Below are 27,817 nucleotides of genomic sequence, written 5' to 3'. Positions count from 1 at the left end.
ACACATTCAGTACATTTCTAACTTAGGGAGGAAATAACTTCTGTCTTTTCTTAAGCATCGTAAGGCCTTCCAACCATTCCTGCCACCAACACCGACTGCTCTGACAAAGCCAAGCCCCTGAGTAGTCAATACCTCCACTGACCACTAGCCTCCAGGCAGGTTTCTATTTGTAACAAGGCTGCAGACACGGCCCCTGCTTTCTTAATGCCGGGGAGGATCCCTTTCCCCCCCCTTCACAGACTGTCTCTTCAGCACGCCACGTTTGATAGCATACACCTGTCACACATGTCACGGGGACACGGCTCCAAATACTCCTACTATGAATGAATCCCCCGGGCTCACTTCTGAGGGAAGAGGAGAAGAGAAGCGACCTCTTTTTCTATAGACTCAACAACATTCCTGCAGGCTCTTCCCTGATCAAGTGTCAGCCAATGTCGCCCCTCCAATTCTCCCTGAAGCAAACGAGAAAATACAGGCTGGGGCAAAAGTAGGTTTACAGTTGTGAGTACATGGAACACTGAGGTTATTCTTGTATTATTACTATTGTGGTATTATTTTCCATAGGAATAACTGGAAACCTACTTTTCCCCACCCTATAAGTACTTCTCTAACTGCAGAAATAAGTGGAAAAGATGTGGTGAAAAGCGCGGGCTTGGGACGGTAAAGAAAGACACAGAGGGGAAGAGGGGAGACTTGAAAATGTGTTTATTGCATCTCCTCACCCATCCCTTTTGGCACCCCATCCCATAATGACCAACAACAGGATCACTTCGTGCTTTAAACCTTTTTAGACTGTTGGCGCCAATCCCTCTCGTTAGCCACAGGGTCCTCTTGTGGACCAAATAGTCTGAAAAGAAAATACACTTAAGGGATTGATTGATGACTGAGAAGTTCAACAGGCATTGAGGAAATGGGGTTCAGAAATTGCCTGGTCCAAATTCAGGGGCAGAGGAAAGTAATACTGCCGGGTGACCTCGGCCAATACAGGCCCACAGGCCCCCTGTGCAAGCCTGGACCTCCTCTCCCTGGAGATGCTGAGGCTGGCAGGGAACTCCCTACTGCCCATAGCCTGGGGGTTTCTGACAAAACTAGAAACGAGGCTCTGGAGGGAGAGGGTAGCGGTGGGCAACAGACTGAACAACAACAACAAAACAAACAGGCAAGCACAGTGGCTTGTGTGCTGGAAAAAGAACAAACTGCACCTGGCCTGATGCTGCTGCTGTGGACTGGATGGATAGATAGATAGATAGATAGATAGATAGATAGATAGGTAGTGTTATTACTGTGATTCTCAGGTTTGCAAGGATAGAGCCCAATATATGATTTCACTTAAGGAAAATAATGTAGAAAGCAGTAAGAAATAGCAAAGGAGTTCTTTCTGTCCCTTCCCTGTAACCACAGCAAGAATCGGGTGATGCTATGGGGCTGCTGAGAAGAGACTGACTGTCCTGGATTTAAAGGGCCCGCATACAGATGAACATCCTTTTACGTCTGTATGCATAATCTGCAGTTATCCTCCATCCCTTCCTGCCTAAGAAATGCACAGTTACATCAAAAGTCTCTGAACGTGGAGATGTTTCCTTCAGAGCTCCCCCCCCCACCACCACCCTCACACACACACACACCAGCTGTCACGGACAGGAGCGACAGAGCGCTCTCCTTCAGGACTCATAGCTGCAGGCTGTCCCAGCAGCCCACAGAAGAAAGGCGTGAAGAAGCGGGATGAGGAGTGCGGAAGGGCAGCAAGTGGTCAGACATAAAGATTCCAAGGCCCGGAAAGAGGGGAGGAGCGAGCTGGGGCACAGGGGTGGAGGAGAGAGAGCTGCCACACCAGAGAGCAAGACAGCGGTTACCAGATATTAATGCTTTCCTCCAATAAAAGCCACTTCCTTCTCTCTCAGTGTGAAACAGCACACAGTCCGATCCCCCACGTGGCAGCCCGAGGACACACGCCACATCATGGCCAACCTCCTGCCCCTCTGCTTCCAGAGGTCACCCGCCATCGTCAGTCACATCTCTCTGTCCTTACCCCTTTCACACTACAGAGCTATTACAGTCGCCTGAGAGCAGAGCTTGAAACAGAAACACAGCCTCCACCCGAGGTCCCCCTATGCTAGCTGAGGGAAGTACCACAGGGCCCCAGGATCCAAGCCCGGCCTTCTCATCTCAGGGTCACCTCAGTCCCTCACACCCCTTTCCTTGCTAATTCCACAAAAAGGATTTGCAAAGCTAGCTAAGGCATCAACAGGACAAGGCTATGAAGAGGAAGGCACAGGGCGGAGGTAACTATACGAACAGGCTCCTGGCATCCACAATTAAGCTAACCCTACTTACTTCTCGGTTTCTGCCCAGTCCTACAAAAAAAAATTCATTTCACCTGGCAGGTGTGGCTCAGTGGTTGAGCCAGGAGGTTCCAGTTTGATTCCCAGTCAAGGCACATGCCCGGGTTTCTGGTTCGATCCCCAGTAGGGGGCGTACAGGAAGCAGCCAATCAATGATTCTCTCTCATCATTGATGCTTCTATCACTCTCTCCCTCTCCCTTCCTCTATGAAGTTAATACATATGTATATAAACAATATTCATTTCTTATATTTTCATTGTTTGTTTTTTCTTGGTCACTCATTTTCAGTTAAAATTCTCTATCTGAAAATGACTATGAGGAGACAGTCAGCAGCAGTTCAAGGTACTGGGGGAGATAAAGTTCATCAGGTATCTGAGCAAGGTCACAATTCAGAAATTGAACACTTTTGCCTTCATGGAACAAAACGCCATCCATGTAAGCATGATTTTGTTGCCCTGTCAAACTACTTTTTACTTATACAAATGGAAATAAATCACAGGGAGCTTTCAAGGACTCTGAACTTGGTGGCTTCTCGGATTCAAAGGCAGCAAGAACATGGGGCACTGCTCCCCGGGGGCGCGCGCCCTCTGCCCTGCCTGGAGGACGCCACCATGGGAGGATGCCAGGTCAGCAAGCAATGAAGCTCCCCGAGGGTCAGGGGAACTGATTCTCATTAACTAAGCATTGGCAGAGGGCTCAGAAACTCGGGGATGTGGTAAAATACACGCAGAAGGAATTTTGTCAGCATTAACAACTAAATCAAATGTTAGCCTAGACACAATCCATAAGGAGACGATACTCAAGCCCAACAAGAAAACACTGCGTGACAATGAACCAATTTGGGTTTCATCACAAAAGACATGTTCATTCTAGAAAAAAGTAAGTTGTAAAATCTGAGACAGACCAAAGAATAAAATTTTAAATTAATAACAACCGACTAAACAACAAATGAAGGCAAAAAATAAACTTGGTATCAGCTGAGTGACAATATTTAGAGATCAAGAAAAAAATTATAGAAGTAAACATGGAATTTATAAAAAAAACATAACTGAACCAAAGGTTTTATTGCAGAAATGAGTAATAAAATGGACTTAAACTCTCTGATGAAAAACTGGTAGGAATCCAACAGATTTGAGACAATCTGTTATAAGTTCAGTTGGTACTTGGCTGGTACTAACTCTAGGATTTTATTAATATAGGAAATGGCAATGAAACAACCATAATACCACTAATTACCCCAATGCACTGTTTTTCAATTGACATAAAGATGTAAGAAATGTAAGGGGGCATATTAATGTTTAATACAATCAGTTCTGGTGGGAAGTTACCATACGCAACATTTCTTCAGGGTATAAATGGACTAAAAACATATTTTGGAATGGAGACATATATTTGACTTTATTTATGATGCCAAGTTGTCAGTCAATACCTGATTAGTTAGAGGTAGAGAGAGATTCATTTTGATTGTCATCAGGAACGCAAAAATACTTTCTTTGTGTTTGCTCAAACAACTCCACTTTGCAGTCAATCCCAAGCAAGTCAAACCCGCCTTCTCTATTCACCAGTGCAAATCAGTTAAGTAATCCTTCAAGCTGTACATTCACTATTGTATTCTGCTTCATGATGGATTTCATTTTACATTTTATATAAAATAAAAGATGACTGTCATGTGTAAAAAAAAAAAAGAAATAAAAAAGTAAATCATAGAAATGCACCTTTTAAACCAGTAAAATTTCACCAACCCCATCATATTTCAGTGGAATTTGTCTTCCAATATCATAGCCTTTTAATGTCAATAAAAACAACTGATGGATGAAAACGTCTTTTCTTTGACCCAGCGGGAAGATGTTATACACAGTTTCTAAATGGAGAAACTGAGGTACCAGCAGCAGAGCTTTCTCACGGCTGTCATGCTCCATTTTACAAGTAAACCCAGTACTAATCACCATTTTGATTCCAGTGAATAAAAACTTAGAACTTAATTTATTAATCAATTTTGAAGGCTGAAACCAAAATGATCTTTTAAACAGTACTGCCTAAGAGACAAGTCAATTCTGAAAAGTTAACCACAATGCAAAATGTTGCCCAAATTAAAGAGTCGCTCTCTGTTGCCATGGCACCAGAGTCTGTCTTGTTGTTGGGTTTCAATTTTCCATAACAACCAAGGGTAGGATTACATGTAAACAGAAGTGTACAAGGCTTGATGAAATTGAATATGGAGGATTAAGCATTTTTAAAGTCTGGGTTATAATTCTTGTTGCAACACAAGTTCCACTGCATAATTAACTTACAATGGCTTAAAACTTTTTGGCAACAAAATTATATTTAAAAATATACCATCACCCCTATATTAACTGTAGACATCACAACCACTTAAGCCTCTGACTAACTTAGAAAAGTATAACTTTTCCCTGAAAAACCCTAAGAGTGATGGTTTTTCAATCACATCTGTCTTGAACTAACTCATAATCAGCAGTGACGGATTCTGTCACTTCTTATTTCTAATAGGAGTAAAAATGGTGACAATGGTTTTTTGAAGAGGCTGGAGAACCTGAATGCCATTAGTGACATAGTGAACTCTTGAACAACCACTGGATTTTTACACTTTTTAGTTGTAAAACATCCACTGTGTCAGTGAAAGAGCTGAGAGGAAACAAAACTGCCAAACCTGCCCAAACTATTTTTGTTTCATAGAATGTTGATCCCTTCTAAGTCGACAATGGCATACAGATTTAGCTATGAAAAATGCAGTCCTTATAAATGAAAGCAAACATAACAAACCTACAGGAGGTTTCAAAGTAACTTCATTTGCTTTTAAATATTCAAGTGTAATGCTTCTGCAAAAGATTAAACCATACATTTCAATTTTATCAGTTACGTCAATTTCCATTTGTACCTAACCTGCCATCAGCACATAGGTTCCCTGGGCTGCAAAACAGCCCGGCTGACCATGGAGAGAGATGAGGGAGCCCGTGGAAGAAGAGTGTGGATGCCACGGCATTTATCCAGACAGTAAGAGACCCGCCTCTGAATCCCTGAAGTAAGAATGGCCACTTAAATCGCTCTACACTAAAGCAGCATTGTCTGTGAAGAGTCACTTCATACCCATAACATTTCACTACTCAAGTTACCAATTCAAAAGTTCCAAAGACATACAGACCAAATTCATGTACCCATGAGCCTTGTATCCTAAAATATAGAAATATTCTCAGTTTTAACCAAGAATTATACTGGAATGAACTAAAATCATCGTTTAAAGTAATTTTAAGTATATCTTATTTTTTACATAGATTATTTAATATTGCTTGTTGACATAATTTAATCAATTATATATCATAATGTCAACCACTACAGTGATCTAGAATCAGATTCTGGCTACAGAGGGAGCTTAATTATTAAGCAACACTTTCCTAAAAAGCTTCTGTATTTCTGATTGGTAAGAAAAACAAACAAAAAAAGAGCATCTCTCATTGAAATAACACTGAAATTCAAGCTCGGGCCCCCTTCTTTTTGTTCAACATAATTAACTCTTCAGGATAAAATAATGGAACGTTAAGACACATTAATAAATTACAGCCATCTTCAAGAAAACTCGATGGGCAACTCTGGTGTTACAGTCGTGTATCTTGGATCCAACCTAGGGATAAAATCCTGAAAGTGTTTAGATGCACCAGTACCAAAAACATCAAGGACTTTTCGGTTCATGACAGCAAATCTGTAAAACAGAGGACACAGTAAAGAAGTATTTAATGAGTTTATAAAATGAGATGATTCACTCTACCTGACTTATGAGATGAAAAAAGAGAAAAGGCTGACATGGCAAAAGACTCACTGGCAGACTCTGATACTCTTCCTCAAGGTGCACTGTCCATATTTTCTTTAAGGAGATACTAATCCCCAGGCCGGAAACCCCAGATTACCATCATTCTTTCAAACCCTTTCTAATAGATAATGTCAAACAGAAAAATACATTCATGACCATTTTTCTGATGGATGAAATCACAAGAAACTAAATAAACAACGAATGGGCTAACATTAACGAGGCAAAGATATTAAATGTAATTTCTCTCATAAGTGATTTTAATGTCTCACAACCAACAGAAAACACATCCAAATGAGCAAATATTTAATAATTAAAAGATAAACAGCACACAGGTTTTCAAAATTCTAATAGGCTCAACAGAGTTAAAGCACACCCTCATTTTATCCGTCACCTAACCTAAGAGAGACAAAGTTTTTAAAAGACACAGATTTAGCTGCTGTGCAGGAAGGACTGGGTCTCCCGGCCTGTCCACAGCACTTCCTTCTGGAGAAGACAGCAGTGAAATTCACTTCGTCATTAGCCAGCATCATTATTCTAAGCTAAAAGGAAGGCTTTAGCCAGACTGCCGGGCTCATATCACAGGTCTGTCGTTTACTAGCTGTGTGACTCTGGAAAGCTATTAACATCTCTGTGCATCTCAGATATGTAAAATCGGGGTGTTTTTAGTACCTACGTCATAGTTATTTTAAGGATGAAACACACATGTATGGACATGGAAGTTGTATGTGTACATATGTGTGTATCTTAAAACCATATCTGGGACATAATAAGCACTATATAACTGTTTGCTATTATTACTACTAATAGTGGTAATATTAATAGCAGCAACAATTTACTGAGTATCTATTAAGTGCTAAGTGCTATTATCAACATCTCGATTTTCCTACAGCCTTACAAAGTATGTATTATTGTTTCATGGTAGAAAGAAAAAAACTGAGGCTCATGAGGGTAAACAACTTCCCCACCAGCGACACAGCTAAAGGTCTCAGAGCTGACAAACCTAGGCCTACCCGACTCCAACGCCCATGGTCTTTCTAGGAGGTCAAGCTTCCTCCCAAAGAATTAAATTAAGATAAGGAAATGCTAACAAAGACAATAAAGAATAAGATAATAAAGATAAAGGACAGTATGGTTACAATATTAGGGAAAAGAATACCATTGTCTTTCCAAAATAGAAATCAGTTCATTGTTTAGGCATGATTTCTTATGAAGCTGTTTAATATTTTTAATTAAAAAAAAAGAGATCAGACATTTTAAAAGTGAGACTTAAGTATGTTATGTAGCAACTAATTTGCAAAGCAACATGATATTAATCTACAACACTTAAAATATATAAAATAATATAGGGGAAAAGTAATCAAAATAACGTTCATTAAAAGAATGCCCCTTGTTATTCTTATTAAGCTGGTCATATTTTATTTATATCTAGATATCCTACTTTACAAATAAAAGAATATCCCTGCAAAGAGACCAAAAGATTCAAGATCTTTCTTATGAGAAAAAAAAAATCTTTCTTTGTTTCTATGACCAGTTAAAACATCTCAGTCACTTACCTGCCCTTGGTGAGCCTTAAAAGGAACTTCCAGTAAGATGGTCGCAGATTCTGAACTTCCATGACGGCCTAAGATGAGAGTATTCGGTATTAGACTTCCTTTAGTAAATGGCAAATATTATCAGCAGTCTTAGGCAACAGAGTAGTTTACTGCTATTTTTATTGCTCATTGTGTTTTAAAAATGACAGTGATGACCATAATAAAAAAAAAGGTATTTATGTTTAAGTTGATAACTATCAAGAGTCTTTGTGAATATTGCTTGGGAAATAATCATTGAGTTAATTAAGTCTGTATTATCAGGAAGGATTTACTGAATACCCATTAGGTAGCTGGCACTTCACTAGTTATAAGTTTATTGTGCTGGCAGCAATACTTCGCAAAAGTGCAAATAAAAGCTGTCCCCAAAATTTTCCAACAGCCCTAAAACCATTAACATCAATAATGATGATTACAGGATTTAAAGAAATTGAACAATGCCTCTATTAAGCAAAATTTTTACCCTTATCCTCATTGCCTAAATAATATTGTAGAAATGCAATTATTCTTACTTATGATTATAGTATCTTTTTTCTAAAATAAGTATAATTAAATTGGGCCATTTTAGCCAAGGTACTAAAGTAATAATTCACCTATAAAAATTGCACTCTATTTAAACCTAAAAATTGTTGTGCTCCTAAACAGGAACTGGCCCATTAAGTTAATATGTTTAATGATTTGAAACTTGCAAGCTATCTTGCTAAAAAACAAAAAAAAGCATAAAATGTAATAAATAAAAATGTTCCTAGGCCTTTATTTTCCCCCCATCAGTTCAATGCACATTAAAAAGAGAAATCATTCTATTTCTCATTTCAAAAAGCTGTACTTACTGCCTGGAAGCAAATTGCTGTAGAGATGGAATAGATGATAGTATCTGCATGGGGGAAATAGGGAACTTTGCCTGCTTCAATGCCTTTGAAATACATTGTCTGCAAAACAAGCATAATGCAAGACTTATAAAGAAAACAACTTTAAATAGCATTAACAATGTAGTTGAGCAATATGCTCCCTATCTAAGTCTTTTTCTAACTTTTCACAATCCTAACAATTCTTTCGAGGCTCAAATCATCTTCCACAACAGCATTAAGTGTTAGCCTTTCCCCCCATGCCCTCGTTTTCTTACCCCAAACACCAGGTACCAATAATAATACTTTTCTGTAAAATTCAATGGAACTTTACTTCTACCTCTTTTATATCATTTACTCTTCAATGATTTTGCAAAATGCTCAGGTCCTCCACTCCCTGTTATATCTATTCATTCATGCATTAAATATTTAATGGTGTTCATTTAACTATATGCTGGACACTATGCTAGGAGCTAGGGTCTGAAAATGAAAAAAATGGTTAGTGCATAACAGAAATTATTAATGCACTCTACTGAGGCTGTAAGATAGCTACACAGGTATATATAGATATCATATAGCATCATTAGATGTATGTCTGTGTATATAAATTAATAATAAATAAATATATTTTGGCTCCCCAGAGGAGAAAGCAACTAGTCTGTCTAGGACCATGGAGAATTTCAGAAATGACTACATTTGAGTAGTGCTTCTCAAACCATCTGCATAAAAACAAACAAACCAAAAACTTTAAAATATGTCCAGTTGTTATGACTTGATACTTTTATAATATAACAAAAACAAATTACTAGAAAGACAAATTTAAAACACACAAAATTGAATTTTCACTATTATATTCAAAAGACAATTACTCTGTCAAGTGTCTACAAAAGGGTCCAATTGCTGACTCTCAATGTCTCTACTTATCCTGTCATCACTGGAAACAGTTCATGGACTAGTACTAGTCTACGGACCCAGTTTTAATAAGAGGCATAGGATCAACAACTAGATAAGAGAGAAAAAGCAGGGCTAACAAGCAGGTGCAAGTACACAATATATATGGGGAACAGCCAGTTAACTTATATGGAAAGAACATAGAATAATTCACGGAAACTGGTTTTCTAGAACATGGGAATAATAAAGTAAAACTAGTTTAAAAGAGAATGATGTTATAAAAGGATGGAGGGATGTTCAAGAAGATATGAGTGGTTCATAAAATAAATAACATAAGATAATTTTTTCCATGAAAAAAGTGATCTGTATAGCTGACTTTTAATTAGTATTCATTTTAATAAGCATTTTAATTTTCATTTAAATATACAGCATTTTAATATACAATTAACTTCAATATGCAAGATATGTGCAAAGAATTACAATCTACTTAAAATCCTAAGTAGATCGATCTACTTAGGAAACAAGATAAACATTGACCATTATTTTAAAAGTAATATGACAATACATTTACAAGGTACAGACACATTACAGTGATGAAAATGAAATTCAGATGTGGTAAAATGGCATCATAGAAATGTTATATGAAACAGGTATCTTTTGATATATGGAATAATTGTGTCCCTAATTTCTTATGATAAAACACATCTATTGAACTAGATTCTAAGTTGAAGGAAGGGAACCATATCCTACATTTCTATATGTTTAACAGCACATAGCACAGCAATGGGAACATAATAGATACTCAATAAATAAATAAATAAAGTTGCCTATACAACTGATTTTTATTTAATATTCAATATATAGCACTACAGCACTTTAATATAAAATTAACTCCAATCATAGGGAAACGATCGCCTATTACACCATAGTAAGTAAATCCAACAAAGGACCTGGTAAGTTTAAATTGCTAATTTCCTATATTTGAAAGAGCTCTCAGAGGCACACTGTCTATACCAGCTTCTTTGGCCAAGATCAAATATGGGCTGCTGACACGAGAACAAAGAGCAATACCATTGCTTGGCTTAAAAAACCTCTAGCCACTTAGGTTAGTGGCTGTAAAACACACCTTTTACAAACTAGGTGTCAATAATGGATTCCCCCAGTGTCAAAGCACGTATTTTGCTAGCTAGGGGTTATTTTTCCTCTCTCATTCCCCTTTTTCTCTCCATTAGCAAGACTTGTCAACTCTACTTCCTAAACGTGATAAATCTGTTTACTTTTCTCAATTTCTTCTGCTACTATCCTGACACAAACCAACATCTCCTGTCTTATTTTCCCAGCTTCCAGTCTTGTCTCTAATCCATTTTCTATATAACAGCCAGAATGTTCTCCTTAAAAATGTGAATTAAATCATGTTATTTCCACACTTTAAACACTCCAATGGCTTCCAATTGCACGGACTGCACTGAGAAAACACCTCTCTCTCTCTCTCTCTCTCTCTCTCTCTCTCTCTCTCTCTCTCTCTCTCTCATAAAGCAAATGTGAAGTTCTCTAAATGTCATAAGGATAAAAATTTTCAGTGAAATAGAAATTTAAAAATCAAACAAGTTAAATAAAATGTATAATCTTAACTTTGACTGGAAATTTCAATTGCTCTTAGTTACTTTCTCCTTTTTAAAAAGAAAGATGGGGGTAGAAGATGGAGGAAGGATTCTCTAGCTCTGTTTACTGGAAAGGCCAAGAAACAATGACTAGGCTGGGAGCAAAAAGTCTCTGGCACCCCACAGAAGTCTCTGAATGACATTTCCCACCAAAAGAAACTAGGGCTATTGGAGAAAAGACTGATTGATCCTATCAATCAGGAAATGTCCCAGATGAGCCCGGAATATCTAGTTTTACCACAAAGCATGAAAGCTATCACAGATACTGGTATTATGCCAAAAAGAAACAGAAGTCAACTTTAAGAGGTTCTCAGAGCCAAATAAGGGTCATCTGAGACCAATGACTACAATGAGTTGAAACAAATCAAATATGTTAAAATCCATGACTTCATATAACACTTGAAAATAAAAACTCATGGGTCAACATTGCAGGATGCTAGGGAATAACTTATTCTGAACACTGGTAAATAAAGAGAAGTAATCAGGCATTTTATTATGGCTTTGTGAACAAACTATTTCAGGGTAACCAAACAGTTAAAAGGGGAAAGTTCTTTTTCAGAAAAATTCCCACTATTAAATACAGAAAAAACACACATTAATATCAGATTATGACCATTTTGCAACCCTCACTTAAATAATTCCTGGTCATTATCATTAATGGCTGATACAATAATTAAGTACAGTCTAATGGGGAACCTTATGCTGGCTCTATCATCACTGAGTCCACTGATCAATCTTAGCACCACAACAAGGAAAAGCAGCAGACATTTTTGTGCTTCCTAATGTGAGGCAATAGGAATTTGCACAGTCACTATGAAGTATTCATGCAACACACGACTCTCCCCCTCAAAAAAAAATTAAAACTTAATTTGCTTAAGCCTCTAGATCAAATAGTTTACAGGAAATACAGAGTTAAAGAAGCATGTTAACATGACCAGTGAGAATGCCGTCAGTAAAATTCCATAGGACTAACTGCCTACATCTTCAACAAATAAATGGCAAGGGTAAAAAAGAAGGGGTGGGTAACTATTATAAACTAAAAGAGACTTTGGATCCTGATTAAAACAAAGGTATTGCAAAACAACTTTTGTGAGACAATCAATGAAAATGTAAGTTCTAATGGGATATCCTAATATATAAAAACCCAGGGTCCATAACATCCAAAACAACCGAAGGCTCGACCGACCAGAAGTCGCCATGGCAACCCAGCACTGACTGCCAAAGGGGCTGCAGATCAGGCCCAAAGAGAGACCTGGAGAGAAAAGCAGGGTCTGATCCGTAGCCTTCATGGCAGCTGTTGATCAGCTCTTGTCTCTTTCGTTCCAGGCCTGGCCAGCAGCTGTGCCTCTCTTTCTCTTGGTCCTCCACTGGGGCTGCTAATCAGCCCCACCTCTCTGATCAGGTCCGTTGATAGGCCCGGAGATGCTGACTGGCATATAAACTGACCAATAAGAACCAAATCTGGGTGAAATGTGAGGAGCCAATGGCTGCCTAGGAGGTGGAGCTTTTGACGCTGACTGGCATAGAAACGAACCAATCAGAACCTACTCTGGGTGAACTGCGAAGGCAGAACCTAAGGTGGAGGCTTAGGAGGGGTTTTAAGGGCAACAGCTGTTTGGTGTAAGGTGTAAGAAAGCGGTTCAATTTTTTAATGACCAGTTTGGCAGTATAGTGCATATGGCTGGCTATCAGTCCAGATATAGGGATTATGTATTTTTGTCTGCCAAGAGCATCTTCTCCTGATGAAAAAGGCTTTTCCCCCACCCCCATTTAAGTAACCCTATCCTATATAATCTATGAATACTACTAAAAGGGTAATATGCTAATAGGATCAGGCCTAAACCAGTGGTTGGACATCCCCCAGGGGGTCCCCAATTGGAGAGGGTGCAGGCTAGGCTAAGGGAACCCTCCCCTCCCCCATGCACGAATTTCGTGCACTGGGCTACTAGTATGATAATATTAAAGAATTATTAGGTTTTTCTTAATGTAAGATAATGGTATTGTGGCTATATTTTGGTGATATTGTTTATTTATTTATTTTTAAGGAGTTCTTATCCATTGGCTTTATTCTTTCAGGAGTCTTTATCCTGAGTTGCTCATAGACAAAGTGACTCTGGGATTTGGTTTAAAATAAATCAGTACTTGCCCTGGCCAGTGTGGCTCAGTTGGCTGAGCATCATCCCATGTACTAAAAGATCACCGGTTTGATTCCCAGTGGGGGCACATGCCTGGGTTGTGGGCCCAATCCCCAGTAGGGGGTGTGCAGGAGGCAGCTGATCAATGTGTCTCTTTCACATCTGTGTTTCTCCCTCTTTCTTCCTTCCTCTCTCTCTAAAAAAAAATTAATAAAATATTATTAAAAATAAAAATGATAAATCAGTACTTGAGAGGTTGGGGTGGTATAGATGAAATGAGATTGGCCAAATGCTTTAATGTTGAAGCTGTATAATGGGTGCATGAGGGTTAATTACTATTCTTTCTCCATTTGTGTATATTTAAAAATAATACAAAGAAAGAAGAGTAATAGAGCAACTGACTTTGTTTAAATACTTTTATAGGATTAGAATTCACTTTAAAAAATTAGGATATATATTTTTTGCTAAAGCAACTTAATAGCTATATATAATTTGGTACTATACATGGATAAAAATGTTTGCTTACCTCCACCAATTTCGAAGCTAAATACATGGAAATTGTTGTGCTTTTATAAAACATCATTGATACTCCTGCCAAAAATCCTGAAACAAATAAGGCAAAACTCATCAGACCTTGAAGTATCTGTTATTAAGTTATTTGGAAATTTAAATTGGCTTAAGTAGGAAAAAATTGATCTATAGCACTGCCTTGTTACATCAAAATCAAGGGGCAGTAATATACTTAATAACATTAAAATGGGTGAGTTCTTATTACCATGTATTTTTAAATTAAGAAATTGACCTCAGAGTTAGCGACACACAGTTCTGATACATATATTATAAGAAACTTCACATTCTAAATTTAACTTTAAAACAGTGGTGATTTTGCCAAACATAATAATTTTCAAAAATAATTTTTAAAGGCTATTTGTATCATTTCTAATTGTAAGTGAAAATAATTACTCATCTGTTCTCCTAACAGCTCAAATTATTTTTAGTGCTATCATCACACTTCTTTCCATATTATTGTCTTCATTCTATAAATGGAAAACCAAGGTGGGAGGAGACCTGGAATTCTAATAGTAGGAAAATTACCAATAAATACCCCAAAAAATTGTCTACTCAACTTAAATAGTACATACAATGCAATTGTAGAAAACTTTCTTTAGTTTTTATAAAATTATTTACATGCCTAAAAAAATAATAAAAAATCGTTAAAATATGTCACTTACCATTAGTAAAAACAGAATATTTTAAGAAATCTAATTGCATTTAAAATAGTACCATAGTCACTTCTATAATATTTTAAGATTTCATGTTCTTTTGTGACACATTCCCTAGGATTTCTGGCCTGTAGGAGGGCAGATATATTGTGAACTCAAAACACCAGATGGCAAGAGTGCCTTGATAGTTAAACTTCACAAATACAAAATGTTTAGACTAGTGCCTCAATAGGGATTGTATTACAGAGAAAGGAGATACAAAGAGATCAGATAAATTTGGAAACTATTACTGATTCAGTCCTACTACTGATCGATACAATAATGATTCTTTTTTAATCATTGCTTTACCAGCTATAATAGCATGCAGTTCATCATCCAGGTTTCTGACCCAGCGCAGGAAGCAACTAGTACCCTGTGTCAAAAAGAAAATACAGTGACTTCAGTTGTTTCATTTCTAGAAAAAAAATGCATGTAGGTTCTACTTTGGTCTACATGCAGAATACTGGGGAAAAGTATCAATCCCACTCTAACAAGGAGAGAAAGCTGGATAAACTACAAATCTATCAAGCCAGAATTCTATACCCAGAAATAATATTTTTCAGTTTGAAGGTGAAAAAGACTTTTCTCAGACAGACAGAAGCTGAAAAAATTCATCACCTGCAGACCTGCACTACCAGAAATGTTACCGAGGTAGTTCTGCATGCAGAAGGAATCTGATACCAGATAAAAAATTAGATCTGCACAAAGAAATGAAGAGCTCCTGAAATGGTAAAATGAAGGCAAATGTTTAATTGCTGTAAAACTAAATTAACTGTCTAAAGCAGAGGTCAGAAGACTATGTATGGCTCACTAGCTAAATCTGCCCTGCCATTTGCTTTTATATGGTTCATGAGCTAAGATTGTCTTTTTACTTCTAAATGGATAAAAATAAATACAAAAATAATATATTGTGACATGTGAGAATTATATAAAATTCTAATTACAATGTGATAGAAGTTTTATTGGGATACTGCCATGCTCATTCATTTATGTATTGTCTTTGGCTGCTTTCATACAACAGACATTTGAGTAGTCGTGACAGAGACCATATAGTCCACAAAGTTTAAGATATTTATTATCTGGCCCTTTACAGAAAAAGTTTTCTGACTCCTATACAAAACAAAAATAGTAACATTGTGTTGTGGGGTTTATAACATATGAAAAGATAAAAGTATAGCACACAAAAAATGGAAAGGAAAAATTAGAATTATGGTGTTGTAAGATTCTTACACTATAATGAAGTGGCATAATATTATATGAAAATATTTATTATAAATGTTAAGGAAATTACTAAATTTTAAAAAGAGGTATAAATAATAAGCGTACAGTACAGACAGAATACATAAAGCTATTAAAATTAATTTTAAAAATTAAAATATATTTTTAAAAATCCAGGAGACAGAAAATAAAAAAAGAGAAAGAAGAACAAAATAAAATATGGAACAAATTCAAAACAACTGGCAAGAAGATAAATTCAAACTCAACCATAACAAATAAATACATTAAGTATAAACAGTCTAAACTCACCAGTTAAAAGATAGAGATTACAAATTGGATAAAAAGAACCAACTATTTGCAGTCTAAAATAAACCAACCTTTAAAATGAAAACAGAAAATTTCAAATAAAAAGATAGAAACAATACACTACCAAATATAATCAAAAGCAAATTATATTTATATAATTTATATAATACACTACCAAATATAATCAAAAGCAAATTATATATATATATAGTAGTTATATTACTATCAGACAAAGTAGACTTCAGAACAGGGATTATCACCAGGGATAAAAAGGAACATTACAAAGTGGAGAAAGGGTCCCTTCACCAAGAAGACACAGAAGAAATAAGCTTGTTTGTTTTTTTCCTGATTACATTCTTATGAAGATTCTAAAGGCACTGATAACATTTTTTTTAAATTACATACAGCTTTGGAACACACTGTAGGAATATTTTCTATTAAAAGGTTTTCTGACCCACTTGTATTTTCCTTAGTTTAATATCATAAGTTTGTATTACCTAAGCAAATAAATAGTAACAGAAATAAAAATATATATATATGCTCTGAGATATGTTAGATAGTAGAGAATAACCTACATGAGCAAAAAGTGTTGGGTAGTCCACCTGTAAGCACTTAAAAGTTTATAAATACAAACACTAGAATTAGGAATGAAAAAGAACGTGAGTATCCACCTTTTATAAGTAAATTTGTACATAACCATCTTACCAAAATAATGCCAGAATTCCATTTTTCCAGAAATAATTTTGAGTTTAACATGTGTTTGAAGGTGTATGCATACAGATTGACCTTAGTTATCACATTTATTTAGAATCTATATTTAGATTTAGAATCTAAATTTTAGCTGGTTAATAATGTGCCAGAAATATTATTTACATATTAGTAATTCTCATTAAACAAAAGGCCATTATTTAAAGTTGTAGAGTACTCTATTGTTAATATGTGTTTAGGAATGTGCTTATATATGTATGGATACATTTATAGGAACATGCAAAAAGGGGTGTAAGAGAGCGTAGTAGGAATAGTGAGTGGAAAAGAAAAATAAGTCATTGCCTGTATGTATGTTACAACAGAAAATCATACTGATTCTATTAAGTGTTGTCATCAGCTAGGAGGGTCTGAAATATGTTTAAATTAAAACCAGGCATTAAAAATAATTTAAAACAAATAGACCAAGCATATTAATGTCATTTTTTTATGTTAGAAATGTGAGAAAGTTTGTATTTTCTCAGCGTCTCCATTATTGGAAAAAAATAATGTGAGTCTGAAAATATTTAATGTTATGAATAAATGCAAGTATATATGTACTTCCAAGCATATTAAATAACATTTTAAAATAAAAAATTTCCCCAACCTTAATTTCCAATATATTATATACATCTTTGAATATTACATAAAAGGAGCATTTTAAAAAATCATAGATGAGTTAAGGACACAGAGCACATACTAACAATAGCCATGTTATTTATTTCCCATTTTTCTTTTCTCTTCTGAAAGCCTTACCTTGTATATACTAACAAAAGAGCCCAGAAAGGCTCCAAGCTGAAAATTTTCTTTATTGTAGAAGAGAGAAAGCAGCCTTGATGGCTTTGTAAACAGATGCCTAAATGCAGAGGGAATTCGGAGGCAGCACTGGATCAAGTATCCCACGCTAAACATTCTGATGAAACCCTGGAGAAAATTGGGAGGAAATTCTGATTTACCACCAAGTTTTGAAGTCTGATAGATTTGAATTTCACTGTCTCAGAATAAAACAGGATTCCAAAAAATCAACACAAGTATATTTAACAGCCATTTTCAAAATTAAATGTTAAAACCTCAATTTTAAAACAATTACCTTAAAAATGAAGGGCAAAACCTGCAGTAAATATACTTTCTTTGATTTACAAAGAAAAAAGTTTCACAAGCACTTGGCCAACCTTGTCTATGCACCAAAATTGACATTTTGTTTAGAATAATCAGGATTTGTAATTCCTAAACCACGTCTAAATTTTAGAAACAAAAGCATTGAAATTAAAAAAAAAAAAAGTTAACAAAACCAAATCCTTTTGGCAACTCCTTACTCATCAGTATGAGCAGCAATTCTTTTGACAGAAAGATAATTTTATTATTTATCTAGACCTTTGGTATTAACTTTTTAAATATCAGGTTAAAAGACTTTCCCAGAAAAGTAAGAAATTATATCTAGGTTTATATTTCTGCTCAAACATCTCTAGAGAATGGTAGCTTTGAGGTATACTCCACACAACCTGTAAAAGCAAATCTGCTACTAATCCATATTTGCTTCCTACATTCCTTCATATTATTTGCAACTATTTCTATAGTGCAAAAGGGAACAGAGAGAAGACTAGTGTTGGTCAATTTCATTTCAGTGTTTAGGAAATTGAAGTTTAGATGTCACTTAACACTGAGAGACTGAAAAATGCCAATTAGCACAAAACAAAAATTATCAAAAAGAGTAGTATTTTATACATGATTCAACAAATACATTTTAATACTGGTCTCCCATTCTCCTCTTGCCCCAGTGAAATGGGGAAATGTCTACATTCTTAGCAGTGCTTGGCTGCTAAGTGCCAGAGGTCAGGTCTGTATCTTCCAGATAACAGCCTTCTTTTTTAGAGGAAAAAAAAAATTACTATGAAGAAACATTCGTTAACATACTGGAAACTAATACCTGGTTAAAAAAATGGAAATTAAATTGTCCAATCAATTAGTATAAATTATTAAGCATTTGCTTAACTGAAATTGCCTAGTATTAGTTTGAAGCATGAAATGTTCACACTTCTATCTTTGATAACCTTATAATATTAATCTAAAGATTCAAGGATCACACTCATGTTCAGTCTTTTCACCCGGTTTTCAAAAGGCCATTCATTCCTCCATCCATTCACCCTTCTATGTATTTAGGAGATATTCACTGCTGCCTCTTATGTGCCAAGCATTACACTAGATGCAGCGAGAAAAGTGAAGAAGATACAAAGTCCTTGCCTTCAGTGAGGCTTTCATGCTCATTAGAGGAAGAGAAAATAAGGAAGCATATAAAACAAAAATAATTACAGATTGCAATAAGTATTCTAGGAAGTAGAGCACTAGGATTGACTGGTAAAGGAAGGCTACCGAGGATGTGACATTTAAGTAGGCACAAAAGAGGAGGAGCTAACATGAGAAAAACATTTCAGGTAGCTTAGACAGAAAGCACAAAGCCAAAAATGAGACGGGAAGGTATGAGAAAGCAGTCAAAAGTTAGTGTGAATGGAGTTTAGTGAGCTGAGAGGAATGTAATTCATTTGATTATTTACCCAGGGATATGATTTAACATGTGTGTAACTGCGTCCTTGGGATAATGAGGTGCACTGTCAAAATATTTTACTATATTTGTATTGTAAATTCCTTACCCACAGGTCTCCAAATTTTATATTCATAGACAAAATAGTCCAACTTATACATAAATTACCAAGTTTATAGTAGTGGTACACATTAGAAAGAAAGACTACATTTTTTTTCATTGCTTAGTAATTCTCATTAATTTTCTCATTTAATTTTTAATATTACCACCCTCTCCCCAGACTTTCTCAAGTACTTCTGATTTAATCAGATGCTTCTCTTAGTTTTCCTCCTGAGGTCTCCCCTTGACACAGAGCGTCCAGTTGGAGGGAAGAATAACTCTGAGGGGCAGACTCTGAGGCTGCCAGCAGTGATGTGTTTTGTTTTGTTTTTCTTTTTTGGCATTTTAAAAGTGCAGCAGGAAATCAGATTTGGAAGGAGTGTGTCAAAAACCATTGCACAACTGAAAGAATACTCTATCGCTCTTACACCTGGTCATGTCTTTGGGAACTCCATGGGTAAGGTATTGGCTTGGGCTAACGCCACTATCAGCAACTGGGCCACAGGCACGCACATTCAGAAGCACTAATGTGACACGGTCCCTCCCTTCTCGAGTGACCGTCAGGAGGCTGTCTTTGGGGATGCTGCACAACTCTGCTCTTATCAGCAACTGAGTGCGGATCAGATGTTGTGAGAAAGATCATAAACTTTTTAAGGCATCAGAATTGTTAGAGCACCATCCAAAACTGGAGAACTTGTAGCAGCAGGTGGTGCCATCTGTGCCAGACTAACTGTAAGGAAAATAACTTCCTTCCCGGAGTGAGTGGTGATGGGGGTGGGAGACAGCAGGCACGGGTGGGGGTGGGCAGGTAGGGAGAGTCACACTGGTACACTAATATATTAGGGAGCAAGGAATTTATGCCAGTGGGCACAGCTAACTCGCTTAATGCAGAGCAACTGTGGACATGCTCCAGTTACTCCACGCCTAAAAAAATGTAGCAGCTTTACAAGTCCAAAATCAAACGCTACTGTACCAGACTATGCAGTGTGCGTGGGTGACTGCTGATCTGCCAGCACACAACACAGTCCAGGGGCCTTGTCTTTTTTGTTGTTGTTGTTTCACCCTGTCTTCTAAATAAGCAAATTTTAAAATTATTTAACTAAAGATCTGGTAAGTGAATATTAAGCTAAATTGTTACTATATCTCACAAAATTCTTATTCTTCAAGTCACATGCAAAGAATGATAGGAATTATTGTCAACTTTTCAATTTACTTTGAAATTATATTTTAATAAATAAGTTATTTCTATATTTAATTTAGAAATATAGAAATTGGAAGATACTTTTATATACTTACTTTAATGCAATAAGAGATGCAATTATCTTCATAGTGTTTGCAACATCTATGCCTTGGTCCATGCTTACATCTGAAATTAAAGCAAAACACTAATTATAATTAAAATTGTGTGTGTGTGTGTGTGTGTGTGTGTGTGTGTGTGTAGATATGCTTAAACCTCTCTAACCAAAAAGGCAGAAATCATTACCTACTTGTTTCTAAATGTGTGCATCTTTTGGTTTCTTAGGACATACAGAAGCAAAGATAACAGATTCTTTTCCTTTGCTGCTCACCATTTGACACATTGTATAAAATACGTGACTATAGTCAAAACATTTTAATGTGGAACAGAAAAACCACAGTGGTAAATATCTGTGACTAAATATTAAAAATATGCATATATCTCTCTTTACTCTGCCAGATCTTTTGGAAGCTTTAAATCACTTGTAGAATATAATGGCCATAAATCATCCATGAAGTCAGCACTTCAGCAAAAATCGTAATGAGAATGTGTTCAAGTTACAGGAATTTATACTTAATTATATTGAGAGAAAACATCTGGAAAAGAAACATGATACAGTATTGGAATTCAAAATTCAGTTTTTAAAATAAATATAGATATAGATTGTGGGGAATTCAAAAGTAGGTTATTTGTGATCTAACCATAAAGCACTTAGTCCTTGAGTACTTAATAAACATTTCTGCTGGGAGGACTACTGTTCAAGACACACTCATTGTGATTTTTTGTGTGCTGACTCCTGCACCATTTATTTACTCTGAGCATAAAGAAATAAGTAAGACATCTAACGAGGGTTTAGCTATCCCCCTTTCTCTTTGAAGAGCAGTTTTTATAACTCTTTCAGATGGTGGGTAATGAATTAGCTTCATGGTTGAAACACAATCACTCTTTCCTGCTTATAACAATTACTTATAGAGCGATATTCCGGCTCCACATATCTGTAGTTCCATTTGCAAATTGATTAGTAAGACTTTTTCTGAAATCCAATTCTGCTCTGCGGCTGGAGTCTACAGGCAGCCTTTTCTACTCAAGGGTGACAGCAATAGTTCTCATGGACCACAGCCCTTATATCATTAGGATGACAGAACGTATCTGGTCACGTGAAGTTGCTGAGTGATTAAAGCTGGGGGCCTGAGAAGGCGTGAATCAGAGAAGAAGTGCCTTATGGAAACCATCACTCTTCACACAGCTAAGTGTCCTCTCAAAGACATTTCTCAGCCATTGCTACCAGAACTACAACAGAAGTTATTCAACTCTCTTTGCTAGTGCAGTTAAATTCTGATACCAACTGTACTGTCATTTACTCTTTCCTTATGCTTTCATTAAAATGGCTTCCTAAGTTCTGGACTGCCCAGGCCCTGCATTTCCTGCTCTGCTTTTGTATTATCCTGCATCTGCTCTCATACCAGTGCACTCCCTGAGGCTACTTGACAAGTTCTGCCATGACCTGATCAGTTCTGACCCCATGGCATCATTCACCCGCAGGGCACATTCTCTGCATTCCCCTACGATTCTTGCTGAAGTGATGTCCTAAGAGGAATCCCTTCCCCCTTCTCTCCACTAAGGTAACCCATAACTATTTTGAACTCGCTATTAAGCAAATTCTTGATCTTATTAAGATTACTACCAAAATTATTCCTGCCATCTACTATTCCTTTTTGTTCTCTTAGCTTCTGTATGTGATGTATGCCAAAATGAAGAGACAGTCTTTAAATTCAGTAAACATTTTGAGCACCTACTTTGTGTTCATGTATGTGAGGCAAGTCATGTTATTTCATTTAATGCACACAACACTCCTTAATAGAGATTATTAACCCTGGTTAACCCATGAGTACTTTGGGATACAGCCAGCAGGGGCAAAATGAGAGTCAAACGTAGGACTTCCAATTCCTTAAAGGGCCTCAGATTACCTTAACTGATCCCCTGACTTTCTATATTGCCTACTCATGTCATATTCTCTAAAACATCACTACCAATATTATTTTAATCAGCTGATTTAATTTTAAACCATTAAATTTACTTTCTTAAATATTTACACTTGAAATACAAATCAAGGCTTAATTTGTATGAAATAGAGACTTTTTGTATAAAATACAATTAAAGATTTATTTTCTTTCCAAAGCCCTAGAAATTTCCACTCTTCCAAATATCCTTTACTTAAGGCTTGCTCCTTATTATTCCTGCATCCTCTTGAATCTTTCTCAGAACTTTTCTTTCTCCTTTCCACACTTGGCACAGTTGATTAGTACATGTTAATTGTTCTTAAAGTTCCCTATTCTAGCCTCCTGCAACTTTGCCTAGTTTGCAATAGAAAAGTATTTCAATTTCATGTAACCTATTTTAAAGGCATATGGTTATCTATAGTCGTGCCAAAAATATTAATAACATTCACTTGCCACCATGTGCCTTTTATAAAATTCTGCACAATTTCTGGTAAAAAAAAAATATCATCACCTGAAAAACAAACACAAAAATAGCTTAGCATAGTAATATTATATATAACAAGACAAAGTGTACTAAAATATCAAGATAAAGAACTCACATTGAATCCACAAGCTTCCTGACTAGAGCAATTATATTCATTCCTCTAGATTTTTCCTCCTGTTTCTCTGTCTTTTGTTCCACTTTTGCGTATGCTGTCTCTGGTGAATAAGAATGTGTGGGAATTTCTTCCTTCCCTACAATGAACCTAAAGAAAAAAGCACAACGTGAGACATTTTTCACCATTTTTTAAAATATCAATGAGAAAATAAACTGATTTTGTTTGTATATAAATAAAATATGGAAAGTACCTTATCATTTGAAATATTTTTCACAATATATGTCAAATCTAATCAATGTATTAAAAGGTAAAAATTGGCTTTTGAAATCTGAATACTCAAAAAATGTCAATAGTCAGTTGTTTGACAATGCAGGTTTTTAAAAAATTAAATTAACCAAGTAAAATATAACATAGCACTTTTATAAAGCACCCTTTTAAAATAAGACACCACTTTTTTTAAGCTATTACACACAGTTTTTTCAAACAAAGAAGCAGATGAACTATTAACTTGGATCAACTAGTTAATGACAAAAAATTCATTTTATCTCTAAAACTTACTAGTTACAATTAAATGTGTTTCTCATTTTTTAGTGTAAATTTATATCTAATGTCACTTTAAGTAGCTGCAGTGCCATATAAGATCATCTATAGTATATACACACACCTGACCCAAGTTGCTTCCCGAGACTTTTCTACATAAGCAGCCTACTTAAGCCTCACTGTGGACTTTCCTAAGATCTCTCAAAGATCCCCGAACCCCAAACAAGTAGCAGCTGGGCTTGGTGTGCCCTGCACCTCTTGCGAAGCAGCCCCAAGCCTGGTATAAGGGGTAACTGGTCTCAATATACATTGCAATTTCCATCAGGGGGCCTCAAGCCTGACATAAGCTGTGTCCAGTGTTGGCCTGATATAACTTCAAGTAAGTGGCCAAAAACCCAGCACAAGGCAGCTGGCCTCAGCTTACATTCTGGGGCCCACTAAAGGGTCCCGGGCCCAGAATGGCAACCAGTCTTGGTTCACAACATAACCTCTCCCAAGCACCTCCAAGTTCAGCAAAAGCAGCAACAAATCACAGATCACTTTGTAGCTCCCACTAGTTAGCCCAAGCCAGGAGTAGCTGACCTTGGCCTATACCACAGCCTCTCCCAAAAGCCTCCAGAATCAACAAACCCAGTGGCCTGCTTCAAATTACACCACAGCAGCACCCAACCAGATCCACAAACAACACACCCAAAAGGCAGACTTGGCTGGCACCAGAGCCCCACTAAAGCAACTGCTGCTCTGTGGGATGGTCTGCTGAAGTCACAGCCAGTCAGCCTGAGATACAATCCCACCCACTGATGTCCCAATCAAGGCTCACCTACAACAGAAGGGCACACACAACACCTGAGACCACCTGAACCACCTGCCAGAGATGAACAGGGACACTACACACTGAGTCTCACAGAATACCTACTATATAAGGCCACTCTGCCAAGAGTGGGAGATATAGCTGATCTACCTTATACATAGAAACAAACATGGGGAGTCCGCCAAAATGTAGAGACAAAGAAACATGTCCCAAATGAAAGAACAGAACAGGAGAAAAACTTCAGAAAAAAGAACTAAACAAAATAGAGACAAGCAATCTACCAGATGCAAAACACTGGTTATAAGGATGCTCAAGGAACTTAGGGGAATAGTAGATGAACTTATTGAGAATGTCAACAAAGAGACAGGAAACATTTAAAAAAATCAGTTTGAAATGAAGAATATATTAGAGGGAATCAAGAGCAGATTAGATGAAGTAGTTTATCAAATGAGCAATCTGGAAGATAAGGTAGCAGAAAACACTCTATCAGAACAGCACAGAAAAAAAGAATAGTTTAAGGGACCCTTGGTACAACATCAAGCATACCAACATGTGCATCATAAGGATATCAGAAGGAGAAAAGAGCAAAGGATGGAAACTTTTTTTTGAAGAAATAATGACTGAAAACTTCACTAACCTGGCGATGGAAATAGACATACAAGTCCAGAAAACACAGAGAGTCACAAACATGGTGAACCCGATGAGTCCCACACAAGACACATCATAATTAAAATGCTGAAGGTGAAAGATAAGTAGAGAATCATAAAAGTAGTGACAGAAAAGCAGTTAATTATGTATAAGGCAGCTCCCACAGGAATGCGAACTGATTTCTCACCAGAAACTGCAGGCCAAAAGACACTGGCACAAATATACAAAGTGATGTAAAGCAAAGACCTACATCCAAGATTATTTTACTTAGTACGGCTATCATTTAGAATAGAAGAAGAGATAAAGAGCTTCCCAGACAAGAAAAAGCTCAGGGAGTTCATCACCACTAAACCAGTAGTACAGAAAATGTTAAAGGTACTCCTTTAAGTAAAAAAGATCAAAACTATGAATAAGGAAAAAATCCTCACAAAAGTAAATAGTAAAAGCAGTGGGTCAACCAACTATAAAGCTAGTACAAAGGTTAAAAGGCAAAAGTAGAAAGATGATGAGTAATTACAACAACAAATTACGGAATACACACAAATACATATACAATAAGTAAAAACAATGACAAAAACATAAACATGGAGGGGATAAGTAAAAATTGTAGAGATTTTAGTATGTGTTTGAACTTAGGTACTTGAAGTAGACAGCTATAAACATAGCTTGGTATATATGAAGCACATGGTAACCACAAACCAAAAATCTATAAGAAATAAAAAGGAATCCAAATATGACACTACACAAAGTCAACAACATACAAGAAAAGAGAGCAAAATAATAAGAAACAGAGAAGAAATACAAAAACAGTCATAAAATAATAATTTTTAAATGTATTATTTAATTAATAATTAAATAATACAATAATTACTTTAAATGTAAGTGGACTAACTGCTTAATCAAAGGACACAGTATGGCTAATATCTAAAGCAATCTTGAGAAAGAACACATTTAAAGGTATGTAACCTGATATCAAACTATATTACAAGGCTATAGTAATCAAAACAGCATGATTGTCATAAACAGAGACACACAGATCAATGGAACAGAATAAAGAACACAAAATAAACTCATGTCTATATGGAATTAATCTATGACAAAGAAGGCAAGAATATACAATGGGGTAAAGAGAGTATCTTCAATAAATGGTGTGGGGAAAACTGGACAGAAACATGCACACAAAAAAAAGAAACTCGATCACTTTCTTATACCATATACAAGAATAATCTCAAAATAGATTAAATACTTAAACTGAAGACCCAAACTCCTAGAAGAACACATAGGCAGTAAACTCTTTGACATCACTCTTAGTAATACTTTTTTATACATATCTCCTCAGGCAAGGGAAACAAAAGAAAAATAAATAAACAAATGGATCTATATCAAACTAAAGAGTTTTTTTATATAGGGAAGGAAACCAACAACAAAATGAAATGATAACCTACTGAATGGGAGAAGACATTCGCCAATGATATATCCAACAATGGGTTAATAATCAAACTATATACGGAACTCATACAACTTAACACCAAAAAGAAAACAGTCTGTTTTAAAAATGGGCAGAGGATCTGAATAGACATTTCTCCAAAGGGGACATATAGATGGACAATCTATACTAATAAAAGAGTAATATGCTAATTAGACCGGGTTGACCGGACATCTTCCGGTCGTCCTGCCTTCCTTCCAGACAAAGCCACGGAGGCAGGGGCCAAGGCAGAGGTGGTTAGGGGCGAGATCAGGCTGGCGTGGGGGAGCAAGCATTAGGGGGCAATTAGGCTGTCATGGGGGAGCAAGCAGTTAGAGGGAGATCAGGCCGGCAGGGGAGGACAGTTGGGGGTGATCAGGCCAGCAGGGGAGAGCCGTTAGGGGGCGATCAGGCCGGCAGGGGAGCAGTTAGGAGGCAATCAGGCCGGCAGGCAGAGGTGGTTAGGGGTGATCAGGCAGGCAGACAAGCAAGCGCTTAGGAGCCAGAGGTCCTGGATTGTGAGAGGGATGTCCGACTGCCGGGATAAGGCCTAAATCGGCAGTTGGACATCCCCCAAGGGGTCCCAGATTGGAGAGGGTGCAGGCCAGGCTGAGGACACCCCCCCTTTGCACGAGTTTTGTGCACTGGGCCTCTAGTACATATATAAAAAGATGGTCAATGTCACTAATCATCAGAAAAATGCAGATTAAAACCACAATCAGATATCACCTCACACCTGTCAGAATGGCTACCATCAATAAATCAACAAACAGGTGTGGGTGAGGATGTGGAGAAAACAGAACCCTCGTGCATTATTGGTGGGATTTCAAATTGGTGCAGCCATTATGGAAAACAGTACAGAGGTTCCACAAAAAATTAAATTAGAACTACCATATGACTCAGAAAATCCACTTCTGGGTATTTATCCAAAGGAATTCAAAACACTACTTTAAAAAGATATATGCATCACTTTGTTCAATGTAGCATTATTTAAAATAGTCAAAATGTTCATCAATAGATAAGGATGTAATATATATATATATATAGATATAGATATATATAT

General features: G+C 36.6%; 1 protein-coding gene across 3 annotated transcripts in view; it reads right to left on the bottom strand.

Moving 5' to 3' along the window:
* Window positions 1-27,817, bottom strand: part of TMEM135 (transmembrane protein 135) — a 236,886-nt gene that overhangs the window by 3,640 nt on the left and 205,429 nt on the right. Inside the window, exons 8-15 of one of the 3 annotated variants that reach the window (XR_013814406.1) lie at window positions 23,291-23,437; window positions 20,751-20,820; window positions 17,573-17,740; window positions 14,858-14,921; window positions 13,813-13,889; window positions 8,585-8,683; window positions 7,719-7,786; window positions 3,772-6,057 (exon numbers count right to left, since the gene is read on the bottom strand). Coding sequence is in view for 2 of the 3 variants with exons in the window: in XM_079788462.1 (XP_079644588.1) it covers window positions 5,925-6,057; window positions 7,719-7,786; window positions 8,585-8,683; window positions 13,813-13,889; window positions 14,858-14,921; window positions 17,573-17,740; window positions 20,751-20,820; window positions 23,291-23,437 (826 nt within the window). In the remaining variant the exon portion in view is untranslated. Of the gene's footprint in view, window positions 1-1,615; window positions 6,058-7,718; window positions 7,787-8,584; window positions 8,684-13,812; window positions 13,890-14,857; window positions 14,922-17,572; window positions 17,741-20,750; window positions 20,821-23,290; window positions 23,438-27,817 lie in introns of those variants that run through there. The other 2 variants (XM_079788462.1, XM_079788461.1) reach the window with 2 other exon arrangements.

This window comes from Cnephaeus nilssonii (assembly GCF_951640355.1).
Source record: "Cnephaeus nilssonii genome assembly, chromosome: 13".
In the NCBI taxonomy this organism is placed as follows: domain Eukaryota; kingdom Metazoa; phylum Chordata; class Mammalia; order Chiroptera; family Vespertilionidae; genus Cnephaeus; species Cnephaeus nilssonii.
Note: the sequence above shows the minus strand (reverse complement) of the source record. Positions and strands in the feature narration are given on the sequence as shown.